Consider the following 13,183-nt stretch of genomic DNA (forward strand, 5'->3'; position numbering starts at 1 on the left):
GTAACCCAAACTGGCCTTGACCTAGAGACTCTCATGCCTCACTCTCTTTGCCATCTGCCTACTGACATGTGCCTTACAGCCAGCTTACAATGTCTGTATTTTGTCAAATTGTTATTCTCTTTGATTTCAACCCATGTCCTTAATCGCTTTTCTCTTAATCCATGGCCATACCTTACCTTTTTTTAAAATTTATTTATCATATGTAAGTACACCGTAGCTGTCTTCAGACATCCCATAAGAGGGCATCAGATCCCATTACCGATGGTTGTGAGCCACCATGTGGTTGCTGGGATTTGAACTCAGGACCATTAGAAGAGCAGTCGGTGCTCCTAACCACTGAGCCATCTCTCCAGCCCCATACCTTACTTTTAATAACTAATAAGAGGTATGAATTGTAATGCTATTGTTTGCTTTTAAGACAGGGTCTCTGGTAGCTCAGCCTGGCTTTGAACTTGCTGTATAACTGAAGATGACCTTGGACGCCTGATATTCCTGCCTCTGTCTCCCAAGTGCTGGGATTGCATGTGAATTACTGTATTTGGTTTTCTTTTTGTTTTTATTGACATTTTCTTTTATCACTTTCAGGACTAACTAGTACCTACTAGCCATTTGCATTTTATCTCTTCTGTTTTACTCAGTCAAGTTTTTAGTTTTAAAATGTTAACGTTATATTTATTTTATTTTTGCTCAAGATAGGATCTCATATAGCCCAAGCTGCCCTGGAATTTTCTACATAGCCAGCGATAACTTTGAGCTTCCGATTCTCCTGACTCTACCTCCCAAATTCCATAAGTACTAGCATGAGCCAGACATCACAACCTAGTTTATTTGGTACTGGGAATCAAATCTTGGGCTTCATATATTCTAGGTAAACATTCTACCAACTGAGCTGTGTCTGTAGCCTCGGTGGCTTCTTTTACTGTCTGTCTGTACCACTACATCTGTACCTGGTGCCCACTGAGGCCAGAAGAGGGCACCAGAACCTGGTGAAGTTAGAGACAGTTTGAACCAGTGTGTGTGTGTGTGTGGGGTGTGTGTGTGGTGTGTGTGTGTGGTGTGTGTGTGTGGTGTATGTGTGGTATGTGTGTGTGTAGGTGGTGTGTGTGTGTGTGTGTGTACACATGCGTGCCTCTGTGAGCATGTGTGTGAGAGTGTATGTGTGAGTGTGTATCAGTGAGTATGAGTGTGCATGTGTGTGTGCATTTGTGCATTTGTGGGTGCTGTGAATCAAACTCAAGTCCTCTGAGTACAAGAGCAGCCAGTACTTTTAACTGCAGAAACATCTTTCCAGCCCCTGACAAAATCTAAACTAATTTTTTTAAGTTCAATAAAAGAGAACAAATTAAATGTAAAAACAACTTTGGAGAGAATTGGCACTTTTGTAATGCTCCGCATATACAGACATATAGAGATAAATAGGTTCCAGGGTGTTTATGTATATCCCAGGCTAGCTCAGACTCTCTGTCTTCTACCTAAGCTTCTCACTGGGATGGCAGGCATGAACTGCAATGGCTTATAAAGCTTAGTACTTTAATTTGTCTGTGCCCCATTCTCTAACATCACCCATTCATAGTCTTTCCTAGGGGTGTAAAATTAATGATTAGCCCCTCCCTATCTGGCGGGCCTTTGCTGAGTCTGACATAGGAAGCATTTCCTCTGGGGAATGGTTCCCAGGTCCTCTGGAGGGTCATATCTGCCTTGTGATTTCTCCTTCCCTAAGCAGCTCTACAGCACCAACATTTTTCTTTACCAATGCCAGGTGGCTGAGTGACGTGAGGGCTTGCGCAGTGAGTGACAGAGGTGATGGAGGGCCAGGGGAGCAGGGGGTGGCCTTGTGGCTTTCACTTTGACTCTCCACAGGTGTTGCTGACCGAGTCCTGTCTTTCACTCCTGACCCTGCTGCTGGTGGGAATTCACCCATCAAAATCTCTTACAACATGGATCTCTTGGTGGCCTACCCCAGATGTTTAATGTTCCATTGACACTTCCCTGTTTGGGCGTTTTCACTCTGCAGATCTTGATTTTTCTTTTTCCTTTTTTGGAAACTATTTTGTATGGAACTGACATATAGCCTACACTGATATTTTGGGTGGATTCACTCCTGTGGTGTCATGGCTGAGCACTTGTGGTTGGTCCTAGTGTTTCTACAAATACAGGAGACATTCTCTTTCATCCTCTCTGGGGTTTGCCCCCTCCCGGAACCACAGCCTAAAAATAGCTTAGAGATGGGCTGCCTGAGGCTCTGTCTATCCTTCTATTAAAGCACGGTGCTTCCTGAGGTCCACACGCCTCTGCAAACAATTAGCTCTTGCTTTCTCCATTTTCTCATTTAAAAAAAAAAAAAGTTTCTATTCCTAATTTTAGGAGGAGAGAGAGAGAGAGAGAGAGAGAGAGAGAGAGAGAGAGAGAGAGAGAGAGAGAGAGAGAATATCCAAGCACTGAGCAGTTCTCTAGACCAAGTATTCTGATGATGTTCCTCCCTCGTAGACAGACTGTTCTGTACTCCCCTGGTCAGGAGCCATGAAGCTGAGTACACCTTTTCTTTCTCTGTACCTTTTCTCTCTCAGTTTTTCAAGAGAGCTCTGAGAATTGGGTGCTCCTTCCAGGTCCAGGGGATGCACCACCATGTTAGAGGTCTTTGCTCTCCCTGGACCTCCATGAGTTCCTCCTTCTACCCCTAACAGGCTCTTCCTGTCTTTTTCTCCCTCCATTTCTTCTTCTTACTCTGAAGGTGTTCATCTCCAGCCCTGTCTCCAGCCCTCATTCACTGTGAGCCTTCACTGGAGCCTTTAATGGCACAACAGAACATTGGGTCTTAGGCAAACTCCCAGAGACCGCAGAATCCACAGGTGGTAGTGGCAATGAAGAGTTATACATACATAATCCTGATTTTTCTTGCTTTGTGTTAAATCCTAAGCAAAAGCACTGGTGGTCATCAGTGGGTAAGAACTTTGTAACACGGTTTACCAAATGATCTTTAGGATCAGATCCTCAGATACCCATATTATCTTATGATCTCTGATTTATTGCTGGAAAGCATCTGGCCTAACTTGGGCTGAGAGAGGTTGATGCCTCACTGACTCTTTAGAAAAATAGCCTGGGTCTTCAGCAGATGGAAGAAGTTATGGTATTATTGGAGTTTTATACAAAAAGTCCCAGTTCTGGAAATCCCAACACACTAAACTCAGCTCCCCATCCCAATACACAAATCAGAGAGATGGGTTGGACTGGGGACATGTAGTTCAATTGGTAGAGTGCTTGTCCATCAAACACAAAGCCCTGGGTCTCCTCCTAGCACTGTGCAGACTTGGTGTGGTGGTGGATGCCTGTAATCCCCGCTCTTGGGAAGAAGAGACAGGAGGATCTGAAATTCAGGGTCATCCTCAGCTTCATGCCAACTTACTACATCCTGTGCACCGCCCCCCCCCCCCAAGTTTTAAAGCAAGAGAGATGAGTAGTGGTGAATGACAGAGAAAGGGAGTCTGATCTAAGTGTCTGTCTTAGCAAAAGTCAGAAATAAAGGGCTGCAGGGCAGTGATGGAGCACGCCTTTAATCCCAGCACTTGGAAGGCAGAGGCAGGCAGATTTCTGAGTTTGAGGCCAGCCTGGTCTACAGAGTGAGTTCCAGGATAGCCAGGGCTACACAGAGAAATCCTATCTTGAAAAACAAACAAACAAACAAACAAACAAAACAGAGGTAAAGGGCTTCAGTGACCCAAAGTTTGTCTTTGGAGTATTGGCTTGAGCGTAAGTTGAAATAGAGGATGAGCTGGATTTTTGGTCACGATGTATGCATAATTAAGAAATCCTGGTTAAGGCCATTATCTCAGTTCTGGTTCTTTGAGCAGTCTGAAGAAATTGTTACCATGATCATCCCCAAAGATATCTGCTTCTACTCCAGGGCAGGGTCTCACCATCATAGATAATCGCTACCATTTGGTGGGTTATCTGTCCTAGCCTTGCTGCTATTGGAGGTGACTTCAGTCCCTTGTCATAAAGATGTCTATCAACCAGCCCTGGAATACTAGGCAGACAAAGGAGAGAGGGAGTCAGGAGGGTGACGTTAAGGAGGAGAAATGGAAGCATAAAAGGACAAACTAGAGTGACTGCGGTTAGTGACTAGTACTCTCCTTTAGTAGGCTTTCAGGGTGGACGAGACAGGGATCAGAGATGTGGCCATGGGGTTTAGAGGGAGGAGAATCTTAGGCCATACTTTCTAGAGGAAGAAGATGACCCTGGCAGTTGCCTCATGTCTCACCTTCCTAGGCAGTCAGGAAGTGCCAAACATGCCATTATATCTGTAGCCTCTCTCTCTTTCTCTCTCTCTCTCTCTCTCTCTCTCTCTCTCTCTCTCTCTCTCTCTCTCTCTCTCTCTCTCTCTCTCTCCCTCTCCTTCCATCCTTCCCCTCCCTCCCCCTCCATCTCTTCCTTCCTCTGTCTCTCTGTCTCTATTTGTATGTGTGTCTGTCTCTGTCTCCGATTGGTTTGAGTTACATATCAAACCCTTTTTTGCAGAATGGTGTAAATACTTCTTGCAGTCTATTCCTTTTAGTTTTTTGATGGTGGTTTTAGCATGCAGATCTTTTAGATTTGCATGTGTCAGAACTTTGAATCTACTAATCTTTTCCTTTGTGGCTCTACATAGACTTTCCCCATCCCCAGCCAATACAGCATTCATCTATTTTTTCTTCAACTTCCTTTTCAATGTCTTTACATTATACTTTGTGTTGCAACAAACCCCAGCCTTGTATAGCCAGAGGCACATGCATAGAAGCCTTCTTGGGAACCGGTGGGAACAGTGGTTTGGCCACTGTTTGCCCTTGGGGTGGTAGACACAGGAAAACCTACAAGGGGTTTTGATTTGTCTTCCTGTGATTCTGCAAAAAACTCTCAGGAACTCCTCAATCATTTTATTGTCTCTTTAAAAATCTATTCAGTTATGTTTGTCTGGTCAGCTCGACAAAGAGTTCCCAACTAAAACCTTTCCAAGTAAATGGGTTAATTCTCCTGTGATATCTGGGCAATAGCAGTTCCCCAAGTGAGAGCTCCACAAGCTGTTTCTACTCTGACCCTTTTTGACCAAGGAAAGATTTTTTTAGTTGAAAATACATTTACTTATTTATGTGTGTGTGAGGGGTATCTTGTGCTATGGTGCACATATAGAAGTCAGAGGGTAACCTGTGGCAGTCTATCTACCCATAAGTGTTCAGGGAGTTGAACTAAGGTCATCAGGTTTGGCAGCAAGCCCCTTTAACTGCTGATCCATCTCACCAGCCCACAGGAAACCTTACTGTACTTCTCTGTATTTCCCAAAATTTCTACATTAGACAAGATTTCAATTTTCTTTATTTACTTCTACTTTATATTTATGTGAATATGGTGCCTGCAGAGACCAGAAGAGGGCATCAGAGCCCCTGGAGCAGGAGTTACAGCCAATAGCTGCATGACATGGGTGCTGGAAACTGAATTCAGGTCTCCTACAAGAACAGTACATGCGCCTAAGCACTGAATTGTCTCTCCAGCCTGCAGTGAACAATTTTATTAAGTGAGAGAAGACCCATTAGAGGATATGAATTGGAAATTACATTTCTCTAGCTGTTGTTTCTTATCATCAAAGTCTTTGCTGTAGATGGGGTGGCTCTTCAGAGTAGATTCTTTACTGAGTTTCAAGAGATTAGCCCAGAGCCAAGCATGTGCACACTCTTGAAGTGCCCAGCCCTGGGGAGGCAGAGGCAGGTGGGTCATGGTGAGTGAGACTCACCTGTTTTACATAGTGAATTTCAAGCTACCCAAGGCTATAGATTTAGACGCCGTCCAGCTCAGCAAGCCTCACTAACCAGAAGCTCCATCCCCACAGTGTAGGTAGCCACTGGGCCAGGCATGTGCCTTGCTGCATGTTTAGCCCCATAGCCACAAGCCTCCAAGGGCTGAAAAGTTCTTGAGCAATGGGAAAGTGAAGGAGACGATCCGAGCTCTTGGAGCTCTTGGCCATAAACAACACCAGATCCATATGGACTCTTTTAGCATAAAAAGAGCATACTGAGAAGTTGCATAACTCACAGCACTTATAGGCAGTTCAGAAAACGAGCCTTACACTTCCAAGAGCAGCTCTCACAGTCACCCACCATCCCCTGCTTCTGCCTCTTTCCCGATGCCAGCAAGATGGATGCCATTGGACAGGATTTTCTCCAACTCATTTATAACTTTTGGATCAGAGGCTCATGAAGACATATCTCACTGACACCACCTAATTCACTCACCTGCACCTAGATTCAAGGAAGGCTGGAAAAGCGAATTTTCTGGGTCCCTCCAGAAACAGGTACCTAAAACGTGGTGAATTATCAAAATATGTTCAAAACTGTCAGGGATAACTAGTGATGAGTCTTAGTAATGCATTACTTGGCCTAGCACATGGGAAACCCTGGGTTCCATCCCCCAAACTGAGAATGTGTTACAGACTTACAAATACCAAAGGGTCATGGCTCAGATGTTCTACATGTAAGATCATCTGAACCCATCCATCTTGGGCTATTTCTCATGGTGATTAGCAGACTAGACGAGGGGTAGATAGAAGCTGGTTTAGACCTAGAGGCTTGTCACTCAACCAGGACCCTCTAGATCAGTATTTACTTGCATCAACAGAGACAGAAAGAGCAGAGACTTCCCCTAGGCTTCATACGATGACAAAATCATGACGAAATCAGAGCAGAATTTAGACTGGTATCCTTTGATCAACCTTGATGGCTTTTTTTTCTGATACTCTGACAAAATGCCTGAGAAAAATCAACCTAAAGTTTTATCTTGGATCATAGTTTCAAAGGTCTCAGTCCACAGTTGCTTGGCTGTTTCTGGGCCCATAGAGAGAGCACTTCATGATGGGAGAAGATGCAAAGCTGCTCATCTGAAAGCAGAGAAAATGAGAGGAAAGAGCTAGGCATAAGACGCGCCCTTCAAAGCCATGTCTTCCCCACCTACTTCCTTCAACCAGGTCTTCCATCTCTGCAGCCCACTCAGCTATGAACTCACCAAGGGATTACTCTACTGATGAATAGACAGCATGCTCTGTCTAGTTGTCTCTCGGTAACAGTACCACACAGGGATCAAGCCTTCAACATATGAGCCTTTTCAAGGGGCATCTCCTGTCTAAACATTTACACTAAGGTTGAAGGTCAAAAAAGAATGCTTCATCCCTGAGGAGATCTTCCCAGGGTTAGGTTAGGGCCATCGTTCTGTTTCCAGACTTAACATACTAGACTGCTGTTATTGCTGCTTCTGACTTGCCTGCCCGCACCCCAGCTCCTACCGGAAGAGGCCACAAAACACACAGTAGCTTAAAGAGTGAATGAAGACATGAATGGAAGGGAACTAGGAGGCCACAGCTACTGCATGGCTTGATATAAAAGCTCTATCCCACCTTGCCTGGACATCTCTGGATGCTGGCTTCTCTCGTGCTGTGTTCCAGGGTTACTGGACCCATGTAGTCTAGAGGTCTTAGAGTCACAGCTGCCTGGTTCATGACGGAGATCTACAAGGAGGAAAGAGCCCTTGGTAACCCAGTATAGAAAACAACAGCCCTGTGACTCAGTGGAAAGGACACACCTAGAGTGAAAAGCAACCTGGTCACGATCCCACAGCCAGCCTAGCATCTTCTTATCGCTGTCCCTTAAGAGAAGCCAAGTACTGCTCAGAGAAAAAGTAGAACTCCACTCAGTTAAGATGTCATCAGCTTGGCGCCAGTGCAGAGTTTCAAACTGTAATGCTCACAAGAAACAGAGAGATCTATAGGAAGAGTAACTGGATGCAGCATTCTGCAGGAGGCCAGGCTAAATGTGTCCCATGACATCACTCTGAAGAAAAGGCTGCCAGAAGCTACCCAGGAGCCTAGATGTTCCTGCAGCTTGGTGCTGCGGAGGACTGGCCCCAGAGCCTGCTGCTTGCCTCCTAGGACCCCGCTCTGTTCAACAATACTTATTTAGCCCTGTGTACAGATGATAGAACAATGTACAGATGATAGAAAGACAAGGGCATCTGAGAGGGGGATGGATCTTTTTTGTCCTACTATGAATGTGAAACGGATATTGCCAGAATGCAGAGCTGAAGGCTCTAGAAAAAGGGATCCTACAGTGCATAGGATCAGAAATTTCAATGGGATAAACCTTGCTTATGGTTTCACTCTTTTAAAAAAAAAAAAGTGTAATGATATTCTGGCCAATCCCCTAGGCCAGTCTGACTTGAAACTATTTCTTCTGCCAAGCCTAGAAGCTTCTTGCCCTGACTGGGTCTCCTCCTGAGCAGGCCTTCTATTAGTTTGCTACTGCTGCTGGGAATGCAGGAAGGATTTCTGATTGCTGTGTCACCCACTGGGAACAATCCTGCAACATCACCTCTGTGATCCTCTCATAGAGGTGTCTGCCAAGTTTTAGATTCCAGAAAAACCCTTGCCAGGAAGAGACTGGCTATAAGCAAGAGCCACCCTCCCAAGCCCCAATTCCTGTAATGGGAAAGAATGGTCTATTGTAGAGATTCACTGTAGACGTTTCTGCAGACTGTACATCTCTAAGGCTCACACAGATAGGCCTAGACACACATACCAATACTAAAGATGCAGGACCACCCCCTGCTTCAACACATAGAGAGACACACAGACACACACCAACACACATACACAGAGAGAGAGAGAGAGAGAGAGAGAGAGAGAGAGAGAGAGAGAGAGAGAGAACTGAAGCCCAGCTATGAGTTCAAGTGCACAGAGAGTAAGCCATCTCACCTATCCACCCCTTGCTTGCTTCCTAATCTCTGATGTCTGGTTTCTCACCCGCTTACTTCTCTCCTGGTCTGGGTCCTAGCCTTAACCAGTGCCTGCCCGCTGGTTTACGCAGTTTGAGCGCTGTCCTCGGTGCTGGAAGCCTAGTGAGTCCTGAATGCTTGAAGAACGAGGGGACCTTGGTGAAATCCACTTGAAGATGTCCATCGAGGCTCCATCAGAATACCTGCCTTTATTCTTTTGGAAGATCGCAGAGCCAGGCGTCCTCCTTTTGTTCCCAGACAAAGGGATTCCAACTCTACAGCTCATCAATGTGTGCACCAGCAACCTGGTGGCTGTATGGCCATTTATCATAGCTAAGAAGAGCTTGAGCTCTCATGTACCACACATAACCATCACTGCCTGTGTTCTTGGGAGACACCTGTGATTCCATGTGGCTGCCTGTGGCTTCATGTGATGTGCCTGGGGACATGGCAGCTGGTGAGTCTTCCCGTGACCTTGTGTGGCCTCCAACCTGACCTTGAGCATTCTTACTAACTCTGGGCATTATTCAATCTAGCCTCACCTAGATGGCCCTTCCATCACTCCCTCCCCTCTTGGGTTTGCAGATGTGGCTCCCAGCAACTACAAAATCAGGTCCTAGGGGGCGTCTGACTCAGCCAAGAACCGGCACTTCAGCATGTGCACTTTCTGGGACAGAAGCTCTGGACCCCCGCTGCCATTTGAGCCTGCCTAGCCATAAAACCCTGGAGGCCGGTCGTGTGGAGGTAAGGGTCATTTGTGGGTGGAGGGGTGAGGTAGGAGCGGCGGTGCGCCCGTGAGTCCCTTCCTCCAGCCCGTTTTCCCCAGAACGTTGCGGGGCGGGCGGCCCAGCCCCTCCCCCCTGTCGGGCTCGGCGGTTCGGATGCCGCTGTCTCTTTGCCTAGGAGTCCCGGCTGCGCTGCGGGGCAGGGAGTCGGGTTCCGAGAGGAGCGCGCGCTGCGCCCTCCCCCTCCCGCCGGGTCTCCGCAGCGGCGCGGGGAGGCGGGGGCTAAAAATACCCGGCGGCGGCGGCAGCGGCGGTGGCTCTGGGGCTGCGGAGCTGCGGGCCTGGGAAGCAGTGCGGGCCAGGCTGGGCCCGCTCACCAACATGCTGACCTTCTTCTTGGTGTTGGGGGGGTCTTTCTGGCTGTCTTCCGGTAAGTCCCGGTCCGATCGTGACCACCATCTCCGCGAAGCTGTGGTATCTCGGCCCAGGGTGCGGGTGTGACATCCCCACCTTGCGGAGCCCTCTGCTGCGGCTGCCGAGCGGTCCCTTCAAGGTCTCCGAGTCGCCCCCAATTCTGGTGGGGGCCCATGGGCAGCTTTGGGGAAGCAGTTGGGTCAACCCGGAGGAAGGGCCTTGTTAGCTGAGACCCCCATAATCTCCCTACCGTTCTCAAGCTCCTTTCTCCTTGTGGTGAGAACCGGTGATCAGATTAGGCCTGATGCCAAAGGAAGGGCAGACTTTCTGTGACTGTGTCCATCTCCAGAGACCAAAACCCAGGTTATGTTGCCCCCAAGGTCTCTTGGTAGGCGAATTGTACGGCAGAGCCGACCTGAGTTTCCTGATCCCAGCCAGAACCTTTCTCACTACCAGTCCCTGCTGCCCTTTAGCCAGAGGACAAGACTGTCTGGTTACTTACTTGCCCCTTAGCTCTGCCCAAGGCTATGCCCTGGCTTCCCCTGTTCCCTCCCTCATCCCTGCACCCTCTTAGGAAGCTACGGGACTCCTGATAAATCCCTACTTTCCCCAGATTCCTACACCCATACCTGGATGCTCTCAACAGGCCCACCCCTTGCCAATACTACTTCTCTGCACTGACCTCTCCCCTCTCCAAGCCTCCAGCTAATACCTCTAAGGGGTTTTCACCCCAACCTCAGCCCTAGCTCTGCTCTGTGCAGAATAAGCCTCCTAATGTGGAAATGCTTGGCCTAACCCAGGGCAAATGCTCTCCGCATGCTAGCATTGCTTATTTGGTATTCAGACAGCACCACCAGGGGTGGTGACAAAGTTGTTTCTGAGCTAAAGGAAGGGCAGAGCTTGATTCTTTTGTGAGAGTCATGTGTTTTCATGTGTTGGTTTGTTTTTTTAATATTCACTGTGAAACCTAGTGGGTTGGTGGGACCTCTTTAATTGTGGAGATTAAAAAACTGACTTCCCCAATGCCATATGGATAACACTTGGCAGATTGGAATTTGATCTCAAGTTTTAGCTGATCAACCCATGCCAAGTGCTTGGCTATATCATGTCTGAACCTGAGGGGGTGGTGGGGCCAGGTCATTATTTTCCCCACCCCCACAATTGTCCTGAGGTAGGCCACAGGGACACAGTCCCCCTGAGCTGGAGAGACTAAGGCCTCTCTAATCCCTTCAGCTCCCTAAGCTCCTTCTGTATGCCAGTGTCTGGTGACAGGCTGCTCAGGGCCATTCTGGTCTTGCTGTGTACCCAACAGGCAAGGACAGGCTCCAGCTGGGGTCATGGATAATCAAAATAATAATGATGTTGGTGATGATGGTGGTGGTGGAAGTGGTGGTGGTGGTGATGTCGATGGTGATGGTGATGGTGATGGTGGTGGTAATAGACACTATTTATTCCTAAATGACAAAATGGTCTATGAGCCTCTTCTCGGTACCTGGTCCTCTTTGTTCTACTCCAGGAAGAACCCCACCCAGCATGGGTTCAAAGCTTTGGTCTTTGGTTCAGAAGCTTTGGTCTTTTGTGGTTCCAGGAAGGTGTCCAGAGGCTTCAGGGCCACTTGTGATAGGGGTCCTCAGTAGCCTGTGAGAGAAACCCCTGACTGGGAAGGCTTCTTGTCTACAGCTGGGGTACAACTGGCACTGAGTCAGGTTGCGCTTCTGTCGTGCCTCTTTGGATAAGAAAACGGGGATCTGCCTCACTGAGGGCTTGGACAAGGGTTCTGAGAATCAAGCGGAGCTTTTCCTGTGATAGGTGGCAGCTGCTTCCACAGAGGCCAAGCTGCTCTGATTGCTGGAAGGCAGAGTCTGGCATGTGCTTTTCCTTAGATGCAGTACCCCAGAGACATTGTGGGGGCTTTAGAGCTCATGTGTATGCCCTTCTTGGGGCTTTGCTAGATCTCAGACTTTCTCTTGCGATGGAAGGGTCTGAGAAATGTACATTCACACACACGTACATGCACACACACACACATATACATGCATACACACACACACCCCCGCCAGGATGAATTCCACTTCGTAATCTGTTTTATAGCCCAGTGTAGCTACCAGGTTTCTGCCACTCTGTCAAACAGGAAGATACTCCTGAGTCAATGTCTATGTGCTTTTTTGCTACTCAGTGCGTCCCTAAGGAAACAAACCTTGGTCTGGCAAAAGTTGACCTCAAGGGCTCTCAGGGAAAGATGAGGAAAAAGCAACCTGGAGGAGCCATGAGCTCTGGGCTGCACGGTACCGAACCATTCCAGTTCTAACCTGAATGTTGAGTTGTAAACAAGGAGACAATGATATGAGTCCAGCATGAGTCATGTGCTCAGTCTGGTAAGAAATATGCCCACCATATCCCAAGCACTCAGAGGACAATGGGCCTCAGTGGGTTGGGACTCCTGCCCACCTCTGTGATACCTGTGTGTGGACTGGAAAGAGGGACCACTCTTGATACATTACTAAAAGGGTACCCCTTCATTCATGCTGATGTAGCTCTAAACACTTGTATAAGATCCAACCTGCTTAACCTCAGACCTTAGCTACCAGTGATTCCTGTGTGGATTTCTGCAGGACATGGGGCATTTATCAGAGACAGGTAGGCCAAGTACCAAATAAAAGAAGTCAAAGCTGTCGAAGGTATGCGGAGAGAACTGCGATGGGGCTGATTCTTTGTGTCTTCTGCCTTGAGAACCTGGGTTGTTGGATGGGTTCTGGAGGAGAGGATTTTTATCAGGGAGCACAGAAAGACCCTCTGTTTAGACACAGTGGCCAGGTTGAGTCAGGAGCAATAGACCGGAGTGTTGTGTGGGACTGTTATGTTATGAGAATGCATGTAGCCCAGGTTGGTCTGAGTGGCAACTGGGCTCCAGAAAGAGGCAAAGATGAACCCCCAGTCCTGACTCCTGCTCTGGGGACAAGGATCACATCCTACTGGAGTGGGGCCATGGCTCCAAGAGGCTGATGTGATAGATCTGGCCAAGCAGGTGCAAACATGCTCAGCTCTGCCCCATCAGATCCCACCCCTAGCCCCAGACTCCACTAAGGTAATGAGGTCTGGAGCAGTTAATGGAACCCAAAATGGCAGCTAAAAATTGGGGCTGATGGTGAAGCTCCAGGAAAATCAGGTATAGGGGGCATGGCTCCCAAAGGAAGTTTGAATTTGTACTCAAGCCTTTACCTTGTGGGAAGATTTTTTTTTTTTTTTTTTTTTTTTTT

General features: G+C 47.7%; 1 protein-coding gene and 1 long non-coding RNA gene across 5 annotated transcripts in view; one reads left to right on the forward strand and one right to left on the reverse strand.

Moving 5' to 3' along the window:
- Positions 1 to 5,524: 5,524 nt before the first annotated feature.
- On the reverse strand, positions 5,525 to 7,523 carry LOC116076947. The gene is made up of 3 exons (XR_004113141.1): positions 7,415 to 7,523; positions 6,261 to 6,901; positions 5,525 to 5,718 (listed from the first exon to the last, which is right to left on the reverse strand). It is a non-coding gene; the product is annotated as an uncharacterized LOC116076947 (long non-coding RNA).
- Positions 7,524 to 9,399: 1,876 nt separating this feature from the next.
- The window catches only part of Acsl6 (acyl-CoA synthetase long chain family member 6), a 60,552-nt gene continuing 56,768 nt past the window's right edge, over positions 9,400 to 13,183 (forward strand). For 2 of the 4 annotated variants that reach the window (XM_031351063.1, XM_031351064.1), the window contains exon 1: positions 9,749 to 9,942. In XM_031351063.1, the coding sequence (XP_031206923.1) occupies positions 9,894 to 9,942 (49 nt within the window). In that variant the 5' untranslated portion in view covers positions 9,749 to 9,893. Of the gene's footprint in view, positions 9,532 to 9,747; positions 9,943 to 13,183 lie in introns of those variants that run through there. The other 2 variants (XM_031351065.1, XM_031351066.1) reach the window with 2 other exon arrangements.

This window comes from Mastomys coucha, unplaced genomic scaffold (genome assembly GCF_008632895.1).
Source record: "Mastomys coucha isolate ucsf_1 unplaced genomic scaffold, UCSF_Mcou_1 pScaffold5, whole genome shotgun sequence".
Lineage (NCBI taxonomy): Eukaryota > Metazoa > Chordata > Mammalia > Rodentia > Muridae > Mastomys > Mastomys coucha.